The 26,429-nt window shown below is 39.3% G+C and overlaps 1 protein-coding gene across 2 annotated transcripts; it reads right to left on the reverse strand.

Annotated features, from left to right (window-relative positions):
* Window positions 1-297: 297 nt before the first annotated feature.
* On the reverse strand, window positions 298-26,323 carry Mcoln3 (mucolipin 3). 2 transcript variants are annotated; one of them, XM_013018365.1, is made up of 13 exons: window positions 26,264-26,322; window positions 23,404-23,633; window positions 19,750-19,917; window positions 13,031-13,184; window positions 12,130-12,214; window positions 11,966-12,062; window positions 10,639-10,738; window positions 9,200-9,312; window positions 8,964-9,113; window positions 5,298-5,399; window positions 5,083-5,205; window positions 3,564-3,770; window positions 298-1,644 (listed from the first exon to the last, which is right to left on the reverse strand). In XM_013018365.1, exons 2-13 carry the CDS (start codon window positions 23,629-23,631, stop codon window positions 1,510-1,512), a joined length of 1,662 nt encoding a protein of 553 aa, XP_012873819.1. In that variant the 5' UTR covers window positions 23,632-23,633; window positions 26,264-26,322; the 3' UTR covers window positions 298-1,509. The 2 variants fall into 2 exon arrangements, with proteins under 2 accessions (XP_012873819.1, XP_012873821.1); XM_013018367.1 differs by lacking the exon at window positions 19,750-19,917 and having other exon boundaries at window positions 26,264-26,323.
* Window positions 26,324-26,429: the final 106 nt, after the last annotated feature.

Raw genomic sequence — 26,429 nt, forward strand, 5'->3', positions numbered from 1 at the left:
AAAAAAGCCGGAAGTGGCGCTGTGGCTCAAGTGGTAGAGCACTAGCTTTGAGCTGAAGAGCTGAGGGACAGCACCCAGGCCCAGAGTTCAGGCCCCACCACCAGACCAAAAAAAAAAAAAAAAAAAGCTACATGTATTACTAAATAATCCTGTAAAGCCTCACAACATTGCAACCCCTGGAGTCATGATTTATGATTAAATAATATGATTTCAGTGTCTTCAGACTGTCTTTATTAAGCCTTTAAAATAAAATGAGACATTTAAAAATTGATGTCCCCCTCAAAAAAACAAAAAAGATTACTTTGAGAAAACCTTTATTACACAGCTATATATCACTAAATTCATTTCTATTTAAATAAACAAACACAAAATTAATAAAATCAATCCTAGCAATTATCAATCACTGGTCCCCAAGTGGTAGAGAACATCTTAAGGCACACATCTCTTGGTTGTTTTTAAATCTGGAGCATAATTATTGTCCAAAATAATTTTTGCATGAGTTATAGAACCTGACTCTATAAAACCACAACTCCTGATTCCAAATCACTTTCTGGGAGAATGAATATATTCAGGAAAGGTATCAGAAGTTGTCACAAGACCACTGACTACTAAGAAAATAGTCATTATTTAATTGAATATATATTTGTTGAATATATATTCATCTTAATTTTATTTACATATTCACACACTTTCAATCTTATATCTAGGTTGAAAGTATATGTACAAATGCATGTATACTTTAAAATATTTTGTTCTTTCTAAAACTAAAAGCAAAATCAAATAAAAATGTTCTTCAGAGCCAACTATTATACCATTAGCCTGTGATAGTTGTTTCTTTCTCACTCTGTCCTTTAAGAGAAGATTTTTAAATGTGGTAATTAGTGGATAGATATACAGTAGCTGTAACCAATCTCTCAGAAATAGACACTAAGTTGTCCAAAATCCCTGAAGACAAGAGATTATTTTATCCACAGTTATTTTATCCACACAGTTGAGTAAAGAGGGACAGAGAACATATTCAAAAGCTACGATAAGCTAGTATGTTGGTACACACTTATAATCACAGCTACTCAGAGTCACAAAGGTAGGAAGATTGGGCTCAGGGACCAGCTGGGGGTGTGGGAACGCCCAAACTGAAAAGCACTAAAAGACTAAAAGCAAAACAAAATAAACAAACAAAAAAATAGAGCTGTAGCTCAAGAGGTAAAGCACTTATCTAGTACAAAAGCTAAAGACTCAATACCTCAAAAAAAGGAAATGTTTAAATGGCTGCAAGAAACAACAGTAATCCAATAGCTTCCTTCATTAAAAATAATTTTTAAAAGTAAGCAAACCCAATAGAAGAAGTATAGACATTAAATATATAAACAGTTCTTGGTGAATTATAGCTATTCAGTACCTCAAAATAGTGGTATTAAGTCATCCTATGCTTGATCTCAAAATATCCATGTGATTTCCCAACTTAGCAACCCATTACCTTTTTCTCTAGGGCATAGATACATCTGACATCTACTTTTTACAACAGCAGAATAGAGATACTGGAGAGTCATCTTCTAATCTGTATTTTCCAGAATTGGGCAGATCTTTGCACTCTGAAATAAACTTTCGAAGTTCAGTCTCTGGGAAGCCGTTTTGTTGATAGTGCTATGCAAAAGAATGAAAAGGCTCTCATTAATACACACATTGAAAAGAGATTTTTATCTAAATACAACACAGATCATTTGGCAGGGGAGATCTTCCTAGAGGGACCGTTTAGCTCTCTCAAGGATGTTAGGAGATGTAGCCTCTGGAGACATTCGTAAGCTGGACTGAGGTGAAGTAGACCTGGGACTTTGCGGTCACCTTCCTGCCTCTCCTTTCCTGGTCCACCTTAACCCACAGTGGGCACGCTACAGTGGGCATGAAGCCTCTTTCTGGTGAGGATTAAGTAGCTGTACCCTGAGTCTGACACCTTATTACCACTCTGCCCAATAGCCCCATGACCTCCAGGCCAGTGTAAAGCAAACTTCTTGGATGAACCTGGTTCAGGCCATAGAAGTCCAAATGATCCAGATTGATGGATTATGTTGAGGGTGAAGAGTGGGCATTGTTTGTCTTCCCTGGATGTTCTCTGTACAATCTTAGGTGCTCCTAGCTGGTCCAAGTGTCTAAACAAATAGTTGACTGTCATAAAGCAACTTTCCAACCTGCAAGCTCTCATAGAACCACTGCTTCAGGTAGACAGGTTTGTTGGAGGCCTTGTATATGTACCAGTTTGAGGTCTGAACTCTCTACTGAGTCAGAAAGACTCAGACATAATTTGGCTTGCCCACATGGCAAGTGCTTTGAACCCATGAAAAGAGATTAACATTTAATACAGGAGGCTCAGGCTTACATCCTCAAAAGTTACGTTTAAAAGAGACCTTGGCTGGGCACCAATGGCTCATTTCTGTAATCCTAGCTACTCAGGAGGCTGAGATCTGAGGATTGTGCTTCAAGCCATCCTGGATAGGAAAGTCTGAGAGATTCTTATCTTCAAACAACCAGTAAAAAAGCTAGAAATGGAGCGATGGCTCAAGTGGAGAGCCCTAGCCTTGAGTGTAAAAGCTCATAAATCCTGAGTTCAAGCCCCAGGAACCAGCAGCAAGTAAAAAGAGATATTGATGTCATCCTAGGGTGACCCAGGATTCTCCACTTGTAGGTTTGAAGGTGGTAAAAAGAGCACAGCCTATGGAGGATTCAAAACAGTTACATGTATATTCTTTCCCCAGCCTTGGGGACCAAATCACTCCCTTGCTGAACATGTGTTGAAGAAAATGAAGAGGATGCTCAATCATTCAAATCTGATTTGGTGAGAATGAAGTCACAGCCCAAGCCTTATGAGCAAGATATTCATAATGATCAACTGCAAACCCACAACCTCTCCATCGCAAGAGCTAATCGCATGGCATCACATCTCATTAGTCCCCTCACTAGCTAAAGAAAATATTCCCATGTAGACATGTCCAGGCCAATGGTATACCCAACACTATAAAGTTGTTAGAAATTTAAATCTATGTCGATATTTAGTCTACATTTTCATATTTCAAGAGACTCAAAGGGATTTTTAAGTATGAATGGAGATAGTTGTTCAACTCAGGTCTCTCTAGTATACAAAGCATGAGCAGCTAGCACTCGACACAGATTGCTTTGCTATTCTGGAGGCTGAGGAGTTCTTAGAATATGCCCTGCAAGACCTGGTTCAGTTACAGCATGCTCCCAATGAAAGAGTTCTTTTTGTGTTATGAAATTTGGATTCTTAAAGTTCCCGCTGTGGAAAAAAATGGCTTTCTATAATGCTATTTACCCAATAGTGAGTGACTCTTCTATTCTAATAAAAGTTTAGAAATCTTACTTGAAAAAATCAAAATTACTTAGAGAAAAAACTTTTGACATTCTAGAAATTTTATTTCTCCTTCATTTCTTTTTCTTAGTATCTAAAGTTGAGCTCTTTATCTGCTTTTCCCCATCTTAGACATTAAATTTTGTTGTTATTATATAAGTTTTAGAAGAATGCTGCTTCTTGTGGGTTTTGGTAAACCTACCTTAATGGTTTCATAAGTGTCAGTGATCAGTGCAATGAAAAGGCTTAATATCATGTATATGAAGAGGCTGATGAACGAGTAGAGGTAAATTCTACTAAACAGCCAGACCAAGTAACTCTTCTGCTGCATTTTTGCAAATGTTGCAAACATATCATCTCCATTGATTAGAGAGAAGAGACACTCAGAGACTCTGTTCAGAGAACGGAACTGGAAAAGGAAAAGAGAAAACTTCACTTTCTTGCATGTTCCTTCCCATTGGAAGCTTTGGTCGTGATATAGTATTTAAAATAACAGGACCCCAATAGCCCAAGTTATCCTTTTCAAGCAAATTGAGATAGTCACAGCCTTTGTTTAAGTATACTATCCATCTGTCTACTGGTTTCCCCTATGATAAGTAGCTCTTTCTTGTTCTTGTTTCTCCTGTTAACTGTAGCAACCCAAATGGAAGTCAGAAGGGGTAGGTCTGCACCTTTAGGGCTTTTCTGAGATGTCTCCCTTTTACTTTATCCTCTTAGAGAGAATGTCTTGAAATGCTCTGCAGATATTTCCAGAATCTAACCAGGCCTGCTCCTGCAATTCATTAAGAAGACTATTCTATTTAAGATTGTGAATAATAGGGGCTGGGAAGATGGCTCAGTGGTAGAGCACTTGCCTTGAGCTGAAGAGCTGAAGGACAGTGCCCAGGCCTAGAGTTCAGGCCCCATAACCAGACCCAAAAAAGAAAAGATTGTGAATAATAAAGCAGGGTACCAGTGACTCATGCTTGTAATCCTAGCCACTCAAAAGCTAACCAGGGGGGGCTGGAAAGGTGGCTCAGTGGTAGAGTGCTTGCTTTCCATGCATGAGGCCCTGGGTTCGATTCCTCAGCACCACATGAGCTGAAAAAAATCAGAAATGGTGCTGTGGCTCAAGTGGTAGAATGTTAGCCTTGAGCTGAAGAGCTGAGGGACAGCGCCCAGGCCCAGAGTTCAGGCCTCACAACCAACCAACCAAAAAAAAAAAGCCAACCAGGGAAGAAAAGTCGCTAGGGTCCTGTCTCCAAAATAAACAGCAAACAAACAAGCAAAAACAAAATAAAACAAAAACCAGGCTAGAAGAATGCCAGCTATGAGTAAAAAAGTCAGACAACCGAAAATATAGGTCCTGAGTTTAAGCACTGACACAAATATTCAAGATAAAAACAATTCAAATATTTCTACAAATTTCTTTGTATACTATTTTTAATAAAGTCATATTTGAGGAAAGCTTACCTAGTAATATTAAAATATATATTGATGAATAAAATTGAATAAGCCTTGATGCCTCGTGGCAGAAGGAAGTTCATTAAGTGACATATTCCAAACAGGATTGGGGAGAGTGACCCAATGATTCTCTCAAGACAGTCACACTAGTTTACAAATAACTGTTCTACCTTCAACAGCTTAAGGCTGAACCCCAAAATAAAAGGCTCCTTTTACAAACCTTTGGACCTTGTCTAAGAGTTTTATAACAACAGGAAAAACAAGTTGCTTCTTCATACCTTGTCATGGTAAGGCCCCAGTACAATCCATCCACAGAAGCAGTAGCCTAAATAAATCATGGCAGCACAGCAGCAGAACCGGATGACATTGGGCAGAGCTGCCTGAAGGGTCAGAATTAGGAGCTGTGAAAGCAAGAGAAGTTACTAGCACCCCCAAAAAGTGCAATAACCTCTGGAGAAATATCAGTAGCACAGAGCTCCATAGAATGCCTTACATTGTACTTCTCAAAGAAACCAAGGTACCGGATGACGCCAAGCCACACCAGCATGGTAGAGGTCCCAAGAAATATGCTACAGATATCATAACTTGTGAGACTCTACAATGGAATGGGGAGAAAATAAATTAAATGGCAGAAAGTCATTTTGGCAAGAAATACTTATTGAGTTGGGTATTATTATAAGGGAAGGAATAGAGCTAAGGATAAAGAGAAAAATTGTTTCCCTAATCAAGTTGCATCCTAGTCGGAGGCAGGGCACAGAAACAATAGTAATGAATATATGAATAGAATCTTCTGTACATTTACTAATGGTAAATACTGAGGAGAAAGGGCAGGGTGGAGATAGGGAACAGCTATGAGTTTGTTGTCTGGAATAGAGTGATCAGAAGTGATCACAATGAAAATGTGGCATGGAGCAGTGATTTGAAAGCAATGAGGGAGCAAGTGAAGTAGTAAGATAGAAGCTTACAGGCACAGGGACCAGCAAATGCAAAGGTTTCAGAGCAAGGAGGGAGCCTAGCAGAAATGGTGAGCCTTGCCAGGTGCTGGTGGCAATTCAAAGCCAGCCTGGGCAAGAAAGTCTGCGAGACTCTTATCTCCAATAGATTACCAAAAAAGCCAACAGTGGACCTGTGGCTCAAGTGGCCTTGAACAAAAGAAGCTCAGAGACAGTGCCCAGGCTGATGGGTCAAGGTGGAGATAATTGACTACTGCACTTAGCACCCTGGAAAGACATGGCAATCTGATCAGACAGATAGGAGAATGTATAGGAGAAGTAGTATCTTGAACAAAGCCACTTTTTGAGACCTTTTGATTATATAAAACAGAGCTGAGAAATGGGGCAGTAGACAGAGAGAGAAATGGCACTCTGATTTTACCTTTTTGAAAGGAGAAAAAAAACAAGCTAATTGGAGAATTACATGAGAGAGAGAGAGAGAGAGAGATCAATCAATAATTCAAAAGAGAAGAAAAGTAGGTGGCACTATGACTTTGAGATAGCTATGTCCTAACCTTGCTCCTGGTAGGCAAATGAAGAGGTTGGTCTCATAGAGTAAGCTAAATTATTCAGAGTATCAAGGATAACCAAATATAAAGGTCTTGAGGCTTGCAGGCCACTTACACAAGTTAGACAGGGATTTATGGAAGTTCTGTTATTTTTTTCTTTTGTATGTGTGAAGTAGAAAAGAGGGCCATCAGTTGCAAGTGAGGATGAAAAGGGGCATTATAGGTTTCAGAAGAGAAGGATTTGCCATCTGAAACGGGAGAAGTAGATTTTCTAGACAAATCAAGGATCGTTGGATATCACTAAGGGATATTTGTAAAAATGTCTGTAAAACAAATGGCACATGGCCTCCCTAATATATGGATGCTAAAGCCAAAATGCAAGGAGATATGACAAAGTAAACAGGACTCGGGAAATAAAGGACTTCCACTCATTTTGTCATCTCATTGCTAAGTAACTCCATGTCCTTGACCACATATATGCTGTACGTATGCACACACCTGAGGGAAGCTAGGAGAAGGACAGAATCAGAGGGAAATGGGAAAATATAAGACAGAGGGGACTATCAGCTGCACTGGACACTGATGAAAATGAAGTAAGCAACTCAAGGGCAGTGATGGGAGGGAGGGAACGAGAAGGAAAGAGGGAACATCTGATACTAAGCAAAAAGGAAAGAAGTATACATATCACCCAATGTGGAAGAAATAGTTGTATGGTCAAAGCTCACAGAATTCATAAACTTCATAGACCATGATAATGACAATTTGCCTTGTGAAGGTTAAAACATGTCTTTGACTTTAACTAAGTATCACTATTCCACAATACAATGAAATATGTGAAATTTATGAAATCACCTAATTGCAATAATTTTTAAAAGGCTGTAAAAATAAATAAAGGTTTGCTGCCAATCTACCCTTAGTCCTGCTTTTCTTTTTGTTTTTATTCCTAACATTAAATGACATAGACTACAGTCACATATGGTGGCAGCTGCTTAATGTTGACATAAATCCACTCTCCTTCCTAGGCCCATCCTAAGCTTTGCTCCCCACCCCTACTCATAGAAAGTGTCACTACATTATCACCAGTGGGATGTGAACAGGTTTTCCACCATGCTTCAACCAGTGCCACAAGACCTGGAGCATTTTCCACCACATGGTGGTTTCATTTCCCATGGGCTATAATTGCCTTGTGAGACAACACAAGGCCAATCATGCAGCAATGTGAGCCCTAAGGGCCAGCAAAGGAACAAGTTCAAAGGAGACTGGGTCCCTGCACGACTGCATGGAACTGAGTGAATGGCCTACCCTGAATATTGCATTACATAAAAGAAGTAAGTGCCTTTTATCTGAATCACTGCATTTAAGGTCTCTGCCCAGGGTTTATAACCAGCTCCTTAGGTGATGCATGTAATTAATTAGGCCCACAAGCTAGGAAAATAAAAAATTAAGATTAAATAATGTTCTCTTTTTACTTTGGTTTTTGACTTAGAGAAAGAGGCTATTTCTAGGCTAGGTTTATTTTAATTTTAAAAAGGTAAACTTGGTCTGGGTACCAGTGGCTCATGCACATAATCCTAGCTGCTCAGGAGACTGAGATCTGAGAATCCTGGTTCAAAGCCAGACAGGGCAAGAAAGTCTGTGAGACTTTTTATCTCAAGTTAATCACCAAAAGAAAGAAAGAAAGGAAGAAAGGAAGGCAGGAAGGCAGGAAGGAAGGAAGGAAGGAAGGAAGGGAGGAAAGAAGAAGGGAAGGAGGGAAGAAAGGATGGAAGGAGGGAGGAAGGGAGGGAGGGAGGGAGAAAGGGAGGGAAGGAAGGAAGGAAGGAAAGAAGAAAGAAAGAAAGAAAGAAAGAAAGAAAGAAAGAAAGAAAGAAAGAAAGAAGGAAAGAAGGAAGGAAGGAAGGAAGGAAAGAAGAAAGAAGGAAAGAAAGGAAGGAAGGAAGAGGGAAAAGCTAAAAGTGAAAATGTGGCTCAAGTAGTGAAGTGCTAGCCTTGAGCAAAGAAGCTCAGGGTCAGTGCTGAGGCTCTGAGTTCAAGCCCCAGAATCAGCAGGAAAGAAAAAAGAAAGAAAGAAAGAAAGGAAGGAAGAAAGAAAGAAAGAAAGGAAGGAAGAAAGAAAGAAGAAAGAGAGAGAGAAAGAAAGGAAGGAAGGAGGGAAGGAAGGAAGGAAGGAAGAAAGAAAGGACCAGAAAAACAATAAACTTGGAACACAATCTTGGGGAAAGAATGAAGGTGGAGTCCTCTTGTTTTGAATGAGCAAAGGAAACAAATACAAGAAGTACATAGTAGCACCTTGGCCTCACTTCCCCCAACCCAGCTTACTCTTTTTAGTTGAACATTTTTAAACTTCTTATAAGTTTTTTTAATCTTTTTATCTCAATTACCTTGCTATTTGTGCATAAGTATGCATGGGCTTCACTGAAAAGTTCAAATTTATTAATCTAAGGTAGGATATTTTTACTGGGCACCCAAATGATTCTATGCTTTCAAAGATTCTTTCTGAGAGACTTCCTAAAGTGATGAAAATAAGGGTGATTGACTTCAAGTTTACTCAATAAAAGTTTTAAAAGATATCCTTTACTCTGAAAATTCTCTCATTTAGAAAAAATGCATTAATAAATTTGAAACTAATCATGGTATGGTTAGGGAAAATTTTTTTACCTTAGCTTGGATTTCCATTTTCAGAACTGACCCAATGATTGTCAGTATATCACTAATAATAATCATAATGTACCATCCATTGACAAATTCCATTTGTTCAGAAACAGAAACTTTCTTTTTGTAGTGGAGGAGGAAAAAATTGACAAATTCCTTTATGGAAAAGAAAAGAGGCACAGTGAGGTTTTTCTGTCAGTCAAAATGTCTGTGTGGTATTCCTGGGAAGCAGTAGCCTTTACCTGCTGAAGCTGAAGTCCTCTAATCACAGATCTAACACAGAGAAGCAGCGAAGACAAGCAAGTCAGAATGACAAAGGCATCAAAGATCATCATGTAGTGAGTGTTCTTCTGAACTGGAAACAAAGAAGATTTTGTAGTGTGTAAATGGTGAGATATTAATACAGTGACATCTACTTCTTTTTAGAGCAATTTCGATAATCCAAGCATTTTTTCCAGAAAGAAAATACTGAAAAGGAGCCTCAATAAACATCTTTTCAGGAGGGGAATTGTGGTTCATGACCGCAATACCAGTTATGTGGAAGGCAGCAATGGAAGGATCCTGTTTGAGGACAGCAGGGCAAAAGAGTGAAACCCTATCTGAAAAATAAGCTAAAAAAGCAAAGGGACTGAGAGACAGCACAAGTAATGGAGTATTTGTCCAGAAAACACAAGACTCTGAGTTCAATCCCCATTACCTATGAAGAAAATAATAATAGAACCATATTTCTATTATTACTATTTAAAGAAAATTAAAATTATTTCAATATCACTATAGCCAACATTCAAAGATCTTTAGTTTATCAGTTTGTGGGGTGTGGTTCTTAAATACATTTTGCATTTTTGCAAAGCACACCAACATATACTGATCTAGGTATAAAACCTAGATTTTTTTCTAGATGGTGAGGTACAGTGTACAAGATAGGTTCCTGGTCTTATGGAAGTTCTACTCTACGGTAGCAAGTAAAACAACAATGAACAAGTACATGAACAAAATACTTCTGCACAGAAGTGATATAAGCAAAGTGAATCATCATACTGGACAGGTATGAAGCCTGAATTTTCTGTTAAAAAGTCTTGCAAATTGTTTTGCTCAAAAAATTTTTGCTTAAAACCACGATCCTCCTGACCTCAGCCTCCTGAGAAACTAGGACTACAGGTGTGGGCCACTGATGCTCAGCTTCTCATTTGCATTTCTAAGACTAGACCAGTTCCTCACGGAGTCTATCCTGAAACCCAGATGGGACACAATGAGTAGATGTGGGAGTCTCCTAAGTCAAGTCCTCCCTGATTCTCCCTAGGTGTAGGACCACAGACCCCAGGCTTCACTCCTGAGCCTTGGTTTCTTTTCTGTAACAATAACAGTTTTACCTCTCTTGAGTATCAGGAAGATGAAGGTAGAAATACATAATATGCACCTGGTAAGTTTTGGCTAGGGTAAGTGTAGGTTTGGAGTAGAACTATAAGTATGAGCTTTGTCAGAAGTGGAGTCATCTTAATGCTTTGAACTTATGTATTGCCTGAAAAGTCAGGGATCTACAATAGTTTCTCTACCTGCAGACAAGTAAGGACTTGGGAATGATATAATCCCTTACTTGACATTCCAGATGCAGTAATTTAATAGGCTTTTTTTTACATTATTCAATGACCCTCCTAAAAAATGAGTAAAGCTGTTCACTCACTTGATCCAGATACATGCCAGTCTTTACATTCTCTGATGGAAATGTCATTATCTAAGCTTATTTTAATTCTTCCACTATGAGCCTTGTTGTCAAATGTTATCTGGAAAGAAAGACAAAGGATAAAAGACATATGCATAGTTTATGAGCCCAACACACCTCTGTGCACTAATTAGGAAGCAATTCTTCCAAAGGGACTAAACATGGAGATTCTCATCTATGATCTGTTTGCTAACTCTATTCATCTCTAGAAGCTCCCTTCATCTCTCTGTGAGTTGAAAAGTTGAATTCGCTCTTCTATAGAGACTTCCTAAAACCCTATGTCCTTAAGTCATCATGCCACTGTGGATACCTTATATAACAAGAGTGTTTGCCCTCCTTCCCATTCTGAGTATCTCCAGATGCTCTCTTGTTTTGGCAAGAGCTGGTGCACCTATGCTTTGCCCTGCAATTATAGTCAAGCCTCAGTTACAAATAGATTTTCAGTGCTCCTTAAGAGTTTACTGACACAAAGGCGCATGATTTCTATCTGGACACATTTCAGGAGAGTTTATTTTCTTTCTGAATTTAGATATCTTAGTCACTTTAGTATCACATACATTACAAAGGGGCTTGGTGCCAGGTGCCAGTGGCTCATGCTATAATCTGAGGATCACGGTTCAAAGCCAGCCCCAACAGGAAAGTCCATACGACTCATCTCCAACTAACTACCAAAAAGCCAGAAGTGGAGCTGTGGCTCAAGTGGTAGAGTGCTAGCCTTGAGCAAAACAAAATGTCAATGCTCTTCCATCTGTAATAAAAACAGAAGTGAGTTACTGATGTTAATCTCATGAGATGCTAATCCACCTGAGAGCATCTTGTGCTATCTAGAGTACTTAGTGGCTTCATCTGCAACCAAGAACAACAGCGAAGTGGCAGGTGGGCTGACAGGGAAGAGGCCAACCATGCTTCAGAGGCAACATGAGGAAGTCACTGAGAGCAATAATCCAAAGGCTGTAAACCTCCATAATGAGAAAACTCAGTACCAGGATCCTCGCCAATAATAGTAAGACCTGTTCCTCTTATGTTTGCACATCTACTGTGTTCGGAGCACTGTACTGGAGAGGCAATGAAAAGGCAAGCCTGCACCCTTAGAGATCTTACAGTGAGGTACAGATGAAAAAGAAGTAGTAAGCAATTTCTAACAAAGTAGAAGTCATATCAATAGCCCACCTATGCACATTCACGTAGAAACAATTATTTTATGGTGCTTTAGTACAAATAGATGAAGTATATAAGTAGAACAATTTTTCTCTGGACTGGAAACAGTTTCAACACAGCCCACACTTACAGTCAGAGTAAAGTCGTAACAGTCAGGGAGCTCCTGATGACGGACTGTCTGAAGATTAATGGCCTTCAGTTTAAACTGGAGCTCCACTGTCAGGAGTCTGGAAGGCAGAGATGGCTTTAGTTTAAGGAATATACACACAAGCCCAACTGACACACTTTCCTCACCTGTGGAAGTCCAATGTTAAGTTGAGTTTATTTTCTTCCAGGGTTCCAATATGAAAAGGTTCATCAGGCTCCACATAGAAACATTCTGATAAAGAAAGAAACAAACAGAAATTCATGGCCTGATATCTAAAATAAATAATATGACATTTTGAAAGAATAATATATTTATGATCAGTTATTGGAGCATTACTTATCTGAATTAAGATTTTACAAGCTAGACATCAAAAACATTTGATGTTTTAAAGACACATAAGGCTATATTTCTAGATTGATTGAAAGCTAGAGAAAAACTTGAACTCTGCCTCGGTGGGGTCCTCTAGAAGGCAACTTTCCCTCTTTTCTCTTTAAGCTTAGATTAAAGGGTTTATAAGAAAAGAAGGGTTTGTAATACATTGTCTAAGATTATCTAAGTTAAAGGATCCATATTTTAAAATCTTACTGTGTTGACATTTTTTCCCTCAACAAGCACTTTTAAGACAGGAAAATGGCATTTTAGAAACTTTCCACTACTTGTACCATTATTCTTTATTGTTCCTCTCCAATCAATATATCGAGAATTGCTAAACCTGATGTTCTGCTACTATAGCATCCATCTAGTTCACCAGCATATTCAGCATGAGAGATGATGGGCCAGCTTTCAGTCCTGCCTCTTATCAGCTTCATCCTGACCCCTACTTCGGATTTCTCTGAAATGGGGATAACAAACCTTGATTCGTCTATTTATTTTTGTTTTGTTTTGAGTATTCATGAATTACAGTGAAGGGCTTAGGACACCTAATCATCTCTGTGTAATTCTTCCTATGCTATAATAGCACATGCAGCCCAGTGTTTTCAGAGGGGAAAATAAAGGTTTTAAGCATAAATCAAGGAGTCAAAAACTACAGTTCTGGAAAGGCATCACCTGTTTCAATTTCTGGATCAATGTCAAAGGTATCATTTCCAGGACAGATGGTCCCTTGCTTATAGAAGTGCTGGCAGATTCCCATAGCCGACTGCCTGGTACCCTTGTTCTCATAATCGTGATTTCCAACTGAGACATTTCGGAGCTGCAAGTACTTCAACCAAAAAGAGAAACCAGAAGTGGAATGTCAGCCAAGGCGGAAGAGACACATTGACATCCCTTTCTCTGGAACTGGCAGGTTCCCTCCTCCCCAACCCAGGTGGACACCACATTGATGTGCCAAGAAAGTGACTTGCTGCTGGGCACCAGGATAGCACAGGACAAAGAACACTCTGGAGTTCTGGGTTCCAGACAAACAAGGTTTCTGACTGAACCTCTGGTTCCTTTCCCTAATCCCTATCATCTTTGAAGTTCTTGTTATGTCCTGGAACTGATTTTTACATTTAATGTGAATACACAAATTATTCACCTTTGAATTATTTCCTGCAAAGTCATATGGTTCTGCTTTACTACAGTAACATGAAAAGTGGAATACTTTTTTCTAGGCTAACCGTAAATTTTTCCTGGAAAGTATTCATCTTTATTTTGGCATAAATATAGTTTAACCCTAGAACTAGCAGGAGGGAAGGGAAGAAGGAAGAAAGGAAAAAAGGAAGGAAAGAAGGAAGGAAGGAAGAAGGGAGGGAGGGAGGGAGGAAAAGAGAGAAGGAGGGAAGGAAGGAAGAAGGGAAGGAGGGAGGGAGGAAAAGAGGGAAAGAGGGAAGGAAGGAAGGAAAGAAGGAAGGAAGAAGGGAGGGAGGGAGGGAAGGAGGGAGGGAAGGAAGGAAGGGTCATGAATTGCTTTCTAATTCCCTGCAGGAATCAGCTAGTGACCTCACTACAAGGCTCATGCATCTCCTCACTTTCACTGCTATTGCTCTGGTTCAAGCCTTATCATTTCTCCCTGGACAAGACCAGTCCCTTACCTGTTCTTCCTGCTTCTAATGCTGCCTTTCACCCCAGTTTAGTCTCCATCTAGAATGCAGGAGTGAGTGGATTCATGTAGGTGAAACCCTTAGAACTGTAATACCCAGAATGTGAACCCACTTAAGACTGCTTTGGGGATGTATCAGATGAGCAGAGGGAAAAAAATATGGGACAAACCACTTGTGACTGTACTCATTACCTGCCTCTTCTGACCATCTCCAGTTGTTTCCTCTGCTTACTTTTTTCCATTTCCATAGTACTGATAACCAACTGACAGATGACACTCTTACATATTGAATCATGGCTCATCTCTCCCTGTTAGAGTATGACCTCCTTCACCTTTTTCTGATTGTTCATTGCAGTAACCCTGCGCCCCACCAGTATCTGATAATCATAGATGCTAAATAAATATTTGAACAAATACCTGTTAGCTTTTGCCATTCTATATTAGTCTCTCCCATACCAAAAACCTTCTCTGGCTACCTGGCTCCTAGGTCCCTCAAGATAAGACTCAAAGTTCCATTCCAGCCTAGGAAAGCCCTGACAGTCCTGTCCTCATTGCTTTACTAGGATAGCATTCACTATACTTCATTTCTTTATGCATGCCACATGCTTTTGAGTTCTAAGACCTATGTTGTGGCTTCTCCTTCAGCCTAAAATTTTCTTCCCTAGCTTGAAGTTGAATGTACTGCCACTGCCTTGTGCTGCTTTATTTTATCTCATAGCATCCATTGCTACCCTATGTCAAACAATTTTGGTTCAATCTATCAAAATTCATCTCCCCGATCAGCACACCAGCTCCACAGAAAAGAGACTTGATTGAGTTTTATGGCTCTAATGGCAGCACTTTGGGTACATGGTAGGTGAGCAAATACTTGTTAAATTAATCTTGAGGTGAAAGGTTATTATATTGTAATAGTCACTCTTCATTCCTGCAGTTAATCTATGTACATTGAGTTGGTAGACTGTCAGGATTACAACAAGAAGCTATTCTGTGAGCGTTAAGATTGGGAAGGGCAGCTGAGTTATTCCTAACACTAGGTTCAGTGCATGTAAGGAACATAGTTGCCAATGCTTTTCAGTTGCCCTACATAGTTACTCTACATGTATAGCTGGAGATAGCTTTTGCGTTCCAGCAAGTAGACCAGTACACCTGAGATATACAATGTGTAGTAGAAAGCAAATGTAGAAAGGCATTCAGGGGATGTGTGGAAGAATCATAGCTGTGATAGGGCCCATAGCTCTGTGGGGCAATCCCTGCAAGAGCTACTTGAAACACAGAACCTCCTAACTGGAGAATCTTTTGTTGTGAACCTTTTAAGGGTTGCAGATAAGCCGGGCACTGGTGACACTCACGCTGTAATCCTAGCTACTCAGGAGGCTGAGATCTGAGGATCTTGGTTCAAAACCAGCCCAGGCAGAAAACCAGAAGTGGCGCTGTACCTCAAGTGGTAGAGCACTAGCCTTGAGCTGAAGCACTGAGGGACAGCACCCAGGGCCAGAGTTCAAGCCCCATGACCAATAAAATAAATAAATAAATAAATAAATAAATAAATAAATAAATAAATAAATTTTTGCAGATGTAAAAGATCTGAGGCCTAGTGCTACAGGTAGCAATTAACATAGTAAGCTTCTAGGCAGTTTTAGAAAGCTCTTTTGCAAAAGTGTGAACTGAATGGTCTAGGGCATGTGGCAGGGCTGTGTCAAGCTAAAGGACTACCCCCAAAGACCAAGCCAGAGGATTACAGGACAGCTATATGAGGAGAGATTATGATTGGAAGGTGAGTTCCTTAGGGAACTCCTGGGCAAATTGCACAGGGCACTTCTGTAGCTAAGACTTCTGTGGGGTTGGGGTTTTAATTTGGCACCTGTTCTTTCCAACCTGTGCAACTCTGCCTTGAAATAAGTTTTTTTTACTTGATTCAGGGTCCCAGGTGGTCATCCTTGGGGTGCTAATATAAAACCCAAATTAACGTCCTTTAGCTAGGTGGTGTGGCTACATAAAATTAAAACTAGTTGTTATTTGATTATAGATTTCTTACTTATGGCCCTTATAATTTGCTGGTAAAATGAGTTTTTCAAACTCATTTACTAATTCACAAACATTTCTTGTGTCTTTTTTAGAATAAAGATGTCAACTAGTGTGCTGCTGGATACTGATGGAGATGTAATGTATGGATAGATACAGTATATGGATCTATCTCTGTGTCTATACAATGAGGAGTCCATAGTAAGATCTATAATCTTAGGCCAATTCCCCAGAAAACTGACAAGAAGTAGCAGGGCAGGTAGATGGGTAAGAAGGGAAGCCAACCACTTACACAAGGTATTTAAGCTGTAAAAGTAAATAACTCCTGGGAGATCCTGAGGCCTTTAAATCTAAGCAACTAACCAGAAACACAAAGCCATCTGGAAGCAGATAGGAAGAAAATGTAAAGCTGCTTTGAATGGGGTGATTCCAAGACAAATCTTAGAAAATTGCCCAAATTTATGGAAAGAAAAGGAGTCAGTAAAGATGACCTAGAAGTGAAATAGAAATAAGCTGAGTACTGGGATTGTGCCTCTGGTAGAGTGCTTGCCTAGCATGCATGAAGCCCTGGGTTTGAGTCCTCAGTACCACATACACAGAAAAAGCCACAAGTGGCTCTGTAGCTCAAGTGGTAGAGTGCCACCCTTGAGCAAAAGAAGCTCAGAAACAGTGCCCAAGCCCTGAGGTCAAGCCCAAGACTGGAAAAAAAAAAAAGAAGGAAAGAAGCTGAAAGCTGAAATGAAATATAAAATATAAAAAGCTAAGTCTTTCAACATAACGTCTTGTACATCTCATTGTTGCAATGGGTCCACCTGTATCCCTATCTAAACAATTTGTTTTTTCCCTTCCCCTCCACAAATTATACTAACTAACCCCTCTGTACGGTATTTTCACAATAAAAAAAGTTACTTAAAAAAAGCTAAGTCTTTGACACTCAGATATAGAAGCATAAATAAGCCAACAGAGATGCTGTTACAATCACAGTTTGCATCCAAATGAGCTCTGGTGATTATCCAGTTAGATGACATTGTGGGATTACCTCTTCAGCATAATTAATTCACCAATTCATCATAGAAATACTTCTAATGACTGAGATGGCAGGCTCTTATCGGTTCCCCCAAATGACTGTCAACTCAAATACCAAGACATTGTATTATAGAAAACAGATTCTCCGTTCCCCACCTCCACCCCCTCGTTCTCTAAGTGAATGTAGAATAATGGATCTCATTAACAACAAAATTCTGTTTGTTCATGAAGCATCTGAATAGGATATTTTTAATGTTCATCTAACCATGGTGAATGGTGCTTGGGAGACAGTAAAGATTCCTCTACCCAAGCTCTTAGAGTGATATATTTATGTATTAGTGCTGGTTTATTATGCCCTTCCAAAATTCATATGCTGGAACTTAAAACTACAATATGATAATACTGAGGGAAAACTTCTAGTTGAGTAATTAAGTAATGAGGGTGCAGCTCTCCTAAATGGGATTAACAACATTGTAAATGGGCCAGAAAGGCAGGCACTGGTGGCCCACACCTATAAATCCTAGCTACTCAGGAGGCTGAGATCTGAGGATCACCATTCAAAGCCAGCCTCAGAAGGAAAGTTGGTGAGACTCTTTATCTCCAATTAATCATCCAAAAGCAAGAAGTGGAGCTGTAGCTCAAGTGGTAGAACGCCCAGGGATAGTTCCTAGGCCCTGGGTTCAAGACTGAGGTGTGGCACACATATATACACAAAAGGTTAGAAGTCAGTTAGACTTTTTTTTTTTTTTTTGGTCCGGTCGTGGGCCTGAACTCTGGGCCTGGGCACTGTCCCTCAGCTCTTCAGCTCAAGGCTAGCGCTCTACCACTTGAGCCACAGTGCCACTTCCGGCTTTTTTTCCTTTTTGCTTATTTGGTGCTGGGGAATCGAACCCAAGGCCTCATGCATGCAAGGCAAGTGCTCTACCACTGAGCCACCTTCCCAGCCCTCAGTTAGACCTTTTAATCCTTCTGCATCCCTTTTACCATATAAGAAAGAGGAGCAAGATACATGACACTAAGCCTTCAGCTCTTAATCCTAGCCTTCCCAGTATACAGAACTGTAAGAAATAAATTCCTGTTGCTTATAAATTCTCTAGCTCAGTTATTTTATTATTGCGACAGGAACACACAAGACTAATACAAGGAATCTTCATAAATTTCTACATGTACAGAAAATGGAGATCTGATTGGTAGAATGACCTGGAAGTCAAAAAGAAAGTATTTTGAAGACTGAGAATTTAGAGGACTTTGTACCTCTTGCCTTGCCCATTCCCCACCCCCACCCCACCCTCCAAGAAACGATCAATTCTGTTCAGAATAGCTTTACAGGAACTCAAAACACTCAAAACTAAATATCTTCTACAACAAGATATTTTCCTGTCTATAGATTGTAGGGCTTAATTCTGTTAAACAAATTAGAGAATATTTTTCTATATGTATGTGTTGGTACTAGGCCTTGAACTCAGGACCTTGTGCTCTTGCTTGTTATTTTGTTGTTGCTGTTATTGTTCAAGGCTGGTGCTCTGCCTCTTAAGCCACACCTCCACTTTCCTGTTTAGCAATTTGTTATTTCTATTATTATTTCACTTCGTTGCCAACTGAAATCCCTGGCACCATAAAGATCTTAACAGTTTACCATATCAATTTGCATAGATTTTCCCTGAAAGAGGAAATTATTATTATATGTGAAATAAGAATTGCAGAAAATATTAGATATATCTGTAAACTAAGCTAAGATAGAAATACTGGCTTCAAGAGCAATTTCAATAAAACCTACAAAGTGGGAAATTTGTGACCTTGAGAAAAGTATTACTTGCACCAAAAATAATGACTAAAACCTCAAAATAAAAATAAGTCGCATGGCATGAAAAAAATTGGCTTATTTCTTGCTTATCAGTCAACACCACAATGAAGTCATTGTCATGTATGACATAAAGCCTCACTTACTTTGAAGTGAACTTTTAGGACTTGATTGCTATACAAACTCAACTGTGTTATTATTCTCATTATTTGTTATGAGCTCTGAAAGTATAAGCTCTGAAGATGTAATGATTACTTCTACACAGGGTCATGTTCCTAATTTAAAATATTTGTGGTTGCCATGCCAACTCCTAGCTCCAATTGTTTTCACTGAAGCATTGAAAGTTTTCATCTCTATCAGTACTAAAGAAAGGCTTCTTTTCAATTCCTCGTTTTGTAAAAGTGTGTTAGCAATATTTTTTAAAAAATCAATTGTGTTGGTGCCAGTGGCTCACATCTGTAATCCTAGCTATTTAGGAAGAAGGCTGAGATTTGAGGACTGAAGTTTAAAGCCAGTTTAAAATGTCTGTGAAACTCTTATCTCTATTTAACTACCAAAAAAGCTGAAAGTGGAGCTGTGGCTCAAGTAATAGAGTACAACCTTGAGAGAAAAAGTTCAGGGACAGCATCCACACTCTGAGTTTGAGTCCCAGTACCAACACACACACACACACACACACACAATGTAAAATAGAAATATAAAATAGAAAAGTATAATTATTCACTGTTCAATACTCAAGTATCAGTTTCTAGATTAAGATCCATTGCTATTATTTCCTAGGTCCATTCTTTCTCCCAAGTATTCATACTCAAGATGGGGTGTAGCTCAGGGCTACAGCACTTGCTAAGGCACTGACTTCTATCTCTAGCACTAAAATAATGCACACATTTGATTTACCTGGTTTACTGCAAAGATGATCTGATCATATACGTCCCTTTGTGTGTACACTGCATACGTGTCATCCATTCGGTCCATGTATCCTTTCAGGAAGAGGTGCTTGAAGGCTATTGTGTTTTCTTCCTTGAAAGCTACCACCATCTGGTTACTGAGTCCAAAAAGGACCAGCTTACAAGGGAAAAAAAGGAATGACAAGAGGGTGAAAAATCTAAACAGCAAAAGAGGAGGGAAATGGTGCAGGGGCTTGAATGGTAAACAGAAGAATCTGCAATGAATTGTGTAGGACAAGAAGGCTTGAAGCTGCTGAATAATCTACTTCCTGGGCCTCATTACTATGTCAGGGACAATAAGACCCAATTAGAAGTTATCCTTGTGATGAATCCCCAAATTAAAGTGTAAGAATTCAATATGTCCTTAATAGTCATGTAGGGTTGACCCCAGACTTTTGTGTGAAACTCAATCATTTAAAATAAGATCACTTCATAGCATTGCAATGGTAACACTGGCTCTTTCGGTCAGATCGAAAGCTGCTGCACTCCAATTGTCTCTTTCATCTTCTTTTCACCCCACCCCCCACCAAACCACTATCTACCCCATCACACCTTTAGAATGCATATTCTGGCTTAGGTAAATCCAAGCTGAGGTGGGGATGCCCTACATCGAAATAGAAAGAAACACATCACCTATATGCTAGATACTCTTCCAGAATTTCCTTCATAGTTCTCTCAAATCCATAGTACAGTTAGCAATTACAAATTTATGAATGAGTGCACAAAGACCCACAAAAATTAAGTAATTTTTTCCAAGGCACACCTAGCAAGTATATAGCCAAAATTGTAACCCAGGCCCAATAGATTAAATCTCTATCCATCCTGTTATGTTATGAAAAGTAATTCAGGGTCTGGTCAGGAAAAATATAAAGTAATCTTTCTCACACTTGCCTCTTGTAATGTATGACCTGAACCCACACCATTTCACCCTCTATATGTCTCATTTCTGAAGAGTCTCTTTAAGCTAAGTATCCTCACTGAAGTCCTAATAGAATTAGTTGATATTCTAGGGATGTTATGTCTATTGAAGCTGATAACAACAAACCTCCAAAGATTTCCCAAAGATATCCTTGCCAAGTTATTCAATTACATGAGTCCCTCCCACATGCCAACCGTGAATTAGGTACTGAGGATATGAGAAGACAATCTGCTCTGGCCCTCAAGGACTACCTGAGAGCATGACCATATTCAGAGACTCACCAGGTAGTAGAAGCAGCACTTTTACTAGGGTGTGCATTATTGTAAACATCTTCTTACTTACCATTATTAGTGTTGTAGACATCTCCTAATTTATAGAAAGATTCAACAATGTGGGTTGCATACCTATAATCCTAATACTTATCAAGAAGAGATAGGGCTATTATGACTTCTAGGCCAGTCAAGGTTAAAACAACAACAACAAACAGAAAGAGAAACACTCCTTTCCTCAGGAAAAAGATAATCTGTCACCTCATTTGCTCAGTGATAAAGTTACCGTTATGTCATATGTGATTGCTCAGTTATGGATTAAGGAAATATTATAAGACCCCTTCAAGTTCTTTTTAATAACTTACCTAAACACTTTCTATGTGCTAATAACCGATAGGTTTAAACCATCAATTAATTTTCTTATTGGCCACCTTTGTAACCATAGGAGGTTAGAAGAACTCTAGAAAGGATTAAGAATTATGAATAGGTCTTAATATAAATCTGAGTGTAAATCTCAGCCCTGCCCTTCCAATTTCCTAACATGGCAGGTTATTTCCAGTGTTCTTGTCTGTGAAATAGATACCACTACCCATCCCCAATTTAAGAATTGAACATGATGACATCTGTAAAATATTTAGTCTGACACACAGCAAATATTCAAGCCATCCTTATTAATTTCTGTTTTGTTTTTACATTTTTATTAGCCTTGATTAGTTATACTAGAGAATTTCTTTTAGACATGTTTATATATGGATACAGTGGGCCTTGATTTGATTTACACAGTCATTCTCCCTCATCACCCTCCCCTCTTCTGGTACTAATTATTATTCTAAGCAAGAAACATTCATATTTAGTCAATGCAGACTTTCATTCCATATAAAGCAACCTGATAGGCTTTTTTTCCGAATGTGACACATTATCACTGAAAGCTAAGAGTTTCAATTCCAAGTGGCAAATAACTATAGTGAGATACTGACATCCTGTTTGTGATATTGAAAGGAGTGTATCTGCCCCTTAGATCTTCTAGCCAGGTGACTTTCTGAAAACTATAAACACCATTTTCCTCCTCTGTTAGATGAGAGGAGCCATTATTTACCCAAGGGAAGTGATTGGGCAGTCTTGACAGAATTAAATGAAATAATGGACCAGAATGGCCTTTTCCCTTTAAAGCAACCTTTAGTATTCAAAACTTCAGCAAGAAACCCACTAACCTTCTATAAGTGTAGAAATTTCATTAGCTCCTACCAATCACATGAATTTTTTCTCAATTAAAATTAGTAATGTCAAGCCAGGCATATTGTAATTACAAGCCAGGCTTGTAATCTTACTCGAAATCCTTGTGAAGCTGAAGCAGGATTGCTACAGCTTTCAGGTCAGCCCAAGCTATGTAGCAAGGCCTTGTCTTTAAAAAAGAAAAAAGCAGTAATGTCAGTGTTTTGTTTTGGTTTTAGCTTTATAAATCTCGCCAATACATGTTTTTACTATGAAGAGTGAACAAAAATAAACCCAATCACAACTATTATCACGCCTAAAATCTTTTTTCTTGTTGCTCTCTTGCTCCTAATGAGAAATAATTACTCTACCCAGAAGAGTATCATAAAAAAATACATCATAACTGATGATGGATGTATGGGTCAAGCTGTACAGCACTTGCCTAGCAAACAGAAGGCCCTTAATTCAAACTGCATTACTGCCTAAATTAAAATAAAATGTAGAACGTACAAGTGCCACAAAATATGGTTTCACAAAAAAATGTTTTGGAAGAAGCTAAGGAAGTTAGACTCAAAATTTCTCTTTAAGCTACAATACCATCTTGTGTCTCACTAGCTAATATCAGTTCTCTGTGTTAACTCTGTATCCCCCACTGCCCAGTTCTCATGATCAAGGGCTTGATCATGATCAAGCCAAGAGCTTGCCTATAGCAGAAACATGTTAAGTTTCTAAAGAGAGAAATGCACAAGGAACTAACCAGGGAGGAGAAGAAAATCCCTATGTTAGGAGATTGCTAGCTTCTAGAAATGATACCTTCCATTATACCCCCTTGATTAGAATCCAAATATTAATTTTTTCTACTCCTGAAAACTAATTAATTGGGTGACTAAAATGGGAACTTCATGAAAAGTGAGAAAACAAAAAAAAGCAAAAAAGAAAAAAATCTCCACTAACTCCACTCCCATTTCTGTAGTTTCTTCATACTAAATATTCTCACTTAAATACTGTAATAAAGAAAAAATGGTTAAATTTTGCTTTTCTTTATTTATTGCTCTCTATTACATATGCAATTAATGAGAAGAAGAGAAAGAAAAAGAAAGAAGGAGGAGGAGGAGGAAGAAAAGGGAGAAGAGAAGGAGGAATTACCCACTATTTTTTTGTAACTTAACAAGGCTTTTATAAAACTCTTATCTGAGATGCTTACCTGGATGGTCACCATGGCAATTTTTAGGATTTGGATAGCAAGTTTCCATGGTTTTCTACCTCGAGCCCAGAACTTCTCACATGGATTCATGAAAAAAAATTTGAGTTTTCGCCTCATCTGGTCTTCTAATAGAAGTTGCTCGGTTGGAGAAGTGTGCTGGTTGAAAGTGCAGCGATTTTCCTCTTCGTGAGAGCTGCAGCTACTTATCACTACCTCAGGATTTGCCATCTCTAAAGGGAGAAAAATAGACAACCCAATATTTCCACTCATTGAGAGGACACAGCTGGTATCATTTGCTGTGGCACCGTTGTCAGGAGGAAGCCCAGACAAGAGACCTGCTGTCACATAGCACTGCAGTGGATCTAAAGTGCACTTGAAACTTAACAGAATTGAAGGTAAAGTGTCACTTTTTAAATTTGTTTTTACTAAGAAGTGAAATTTTCAGTGACATTGTCCAAAAAGAAATGTACTCTTGACCTGACTTACGTAATTCACCCCTCTATAACCTGTATAACAATTTTAAAAATTACAAAAATAAAAAAGGTGGGGGCTGGGAAGGTGGCTCAGTGGTAGAGCACTTGCCTTGCATGCATGAGGCCCTGGGTTCGATTCCTTAGCACCACATAAGCAAAAAAAAGCCGGAAGTGGTACTATGGCTCAAGTTGTAGAGCGCTAGCCTTGAGCTGAAGAGCTGAGGGACAGCACCCAGGCCCAAAGTTCAAGCCCCATGACTGACAATAAATTAACTAATTAATTAAATTAAAATTAAAAAGTGAATTTTCACCTAGTTGAAAGTTAGCAATTCAAGGTCTACTCCTCTTAGTAAAAGGCCATATGTATGCATAAGGTATACAAGAAAGAGAAAATATGAAGAATAATAATGATGTGTACCCTTATATAATTGAGACAAGCATCAAATAAAACTGTAAACAAACCTGGATGCCATAACTCACATTTGTATTCCTTGCTACTCAGGAAACTGACATCAGAGTTCAAAGCCAGCCTGGGTCAAAAAAGTCTTGAAGATTCTTACCTACAATTATCTACTAAAAACCCAAAGGTAGAGGTATGGCTCAAGTAGTAGAGTGTCAGCCTTGAGCAAAAAAGCTAAGCAACAGCACAGGGCCCTGAGTTCAAGCCCCAGTATAAGCACCTAAATACATACATGCATACATGCATGCATGCATACATACATACATACATACATTTTTAAAATTGTAAACAAACGTCTTGCACCATCTAGCACTAAGCAAACAGCTTCACTTAAGCCCTTTCCCTGGCCCCACAGCAGACACAATCACTTCTTAAACAGCCAGCAAGATTCTCTGTGAGTGACAGAGCGAGCCTGGAGAACTGAACTGTTGTTCTGCTAAAGGGAAGCTGGACAGGCAACTGCAGTCCAGTCTCCAGCCAGTCCCATCCCTTGTATTCACTTTTCATAGAAGGCCATATAATTACATAACACATTTTATTTTCAAGGTAGTTTGTACCAATTGTTTCTTTTGTCTCTTTGAAAGGAAAAAAAATGACAGAGAAATCACTCTAGAGATCCAGATTGACCTTGGATTTTTCCATCAGACAAATATTGAGACTATGGAAATCTATTCAAAATCATATACCCCAATCTCCCCATAGAAGGGAGTCCTTCCATACAGAACAGAAAGCCTGGATGAATTCAATGCTTTTATAATAAAGTATTAAATGAGGGGAAATATTTTACCTATATTTGAGGGAACTTAAACTGTGTTTATATAATATCTAACATGTCACAGTTTGAGTGCATTAATTTTCCCAATTCTAGAAACTCATGTTTTGATTTGAATCCTAATATTGGCAGCAAAGTAACATTCCTGAAAGTCGATATTGGCTATAAAACTAGTCATGGAGAAAGTTTTAAATACTTGATTAATTAAAAGATTAATAATGATAATGCTGAGTGAATAAAGCATACAATATTGTGAGATATTCCATACAGCATTACTGTGCATGCAAAATTGAATAATTATACTAGAAACTGTTTTGATGTGTTAAAAATGCATGTCAAAATATGGGCAATAATTCTTAGTCAAAAAACATCAGGAGAGAAAAACACTCATTAATCTTTTAGGATAGTCACTCAAAGCTATCTTATTTTCTTCTTCTAAAAGGTAGAATATTTTAGTCATCATTTACGTAAGTTTATTATATTTGTGAACTGCAGATTTGAGGTCACATTAAACAGATTCCATTCTGAAATGGAGAAAATTAAACTTTAAACAAAGTAGCCACATCGTGTAACAGTAGCCCACAGCAACAAACAGACAATGAGCCAACCACAGTTAATTTATTCAGCAGATGGGCAGCACCAAGTCGTTCCGGAAGCAAACTCATTTCATTCAGGACTGACTCCTAAAGTTGCCGCACGCCTTAGTGAAAGCCTTTCTGGCCTCTCCCCCACCCCACCTCCCCCAGCTGAAGGAGTATTGGCAGCTATTCTTCACATCCATCCACCCAGGGGCCCGGGGAAGGCCAGGTGGGCGCAGGGCCCCTCGGGAGTCTCCTATCTGCCATATCAATCATGCTCTTAGAACGCGCACTCGCAGGTTATTTATTCACAGTGGTGGAAAGCTAAAGATGGACAGGTAACTGCACAGGCCTCACAGTTGACAACCCAACGCCACTGGTTTCCTCCAAACAGACACTTTCCTACTTCATCCCACACCACTTTCAGGCTTGTTTGTTTTGCGCCGATCGAGGTGGCCGGTGTCTGCAGGGCCGAGGGCCTGCGCCCTCGAGCACTGTCTCTGCAGTGAGCTGCTGTCTGCGGCCCTGATCAAAGCCTGCTTCCCGACAGCCTCCAGGTCCACCCCACCCCACCCACCTCCAATGAGAGGACGATCCGAGCAGCGGGCACCCAGCCCAGCAACGTCAAGACCCTATCCGAGGACTCGCGGCTGTGGGCGGCCGTTTGCGGCCGGAGTGCAGGCCTCGTCGTCGGGGTGGTGGCGGCCGGGGCGGGGCGGAGGGACGGCGCCCCTGCCCTCGGC

Source organism: Dipodomys ordii, unplaced genomic scaffold (assembly GCF_000151885.1).
Source record: "Dipodomys ordii isolate 6190 unplaced genomic scaffold, Dord_2.0 Scaffold39, whole genome shotgun sequence".
Lineage (NCBI taxonomy): Eukaryota > Metazoa > Chordata > Mammalia > Rodentia > Heteromyidae > Dipodomys > Dipodomys ordii.

Coding starts and splice junctions, on each gene's coding strand:
- Mcoln3 (XM_013018365.1), bottom strand. CDS start 23,631: ATGGCAAATCCTGAGGTAGTGATAAGTAGCTGCAGCTCTCACGAAGAG. Junction 19,918..23,403: donor TTGCCATGGTGACCATCCAG/GTAAGCATCTCA, acceptor TTCCCTTGTAAG/CTGGTCCTTTTTGGACTCAG. Junction 13,185..19,749: donor TCATCTTTGCAGTAAACCAG/GTAAATCAAATG, acceptor TTTTGGTTGAAG/TACTTGCAGCTCCGAAATGT.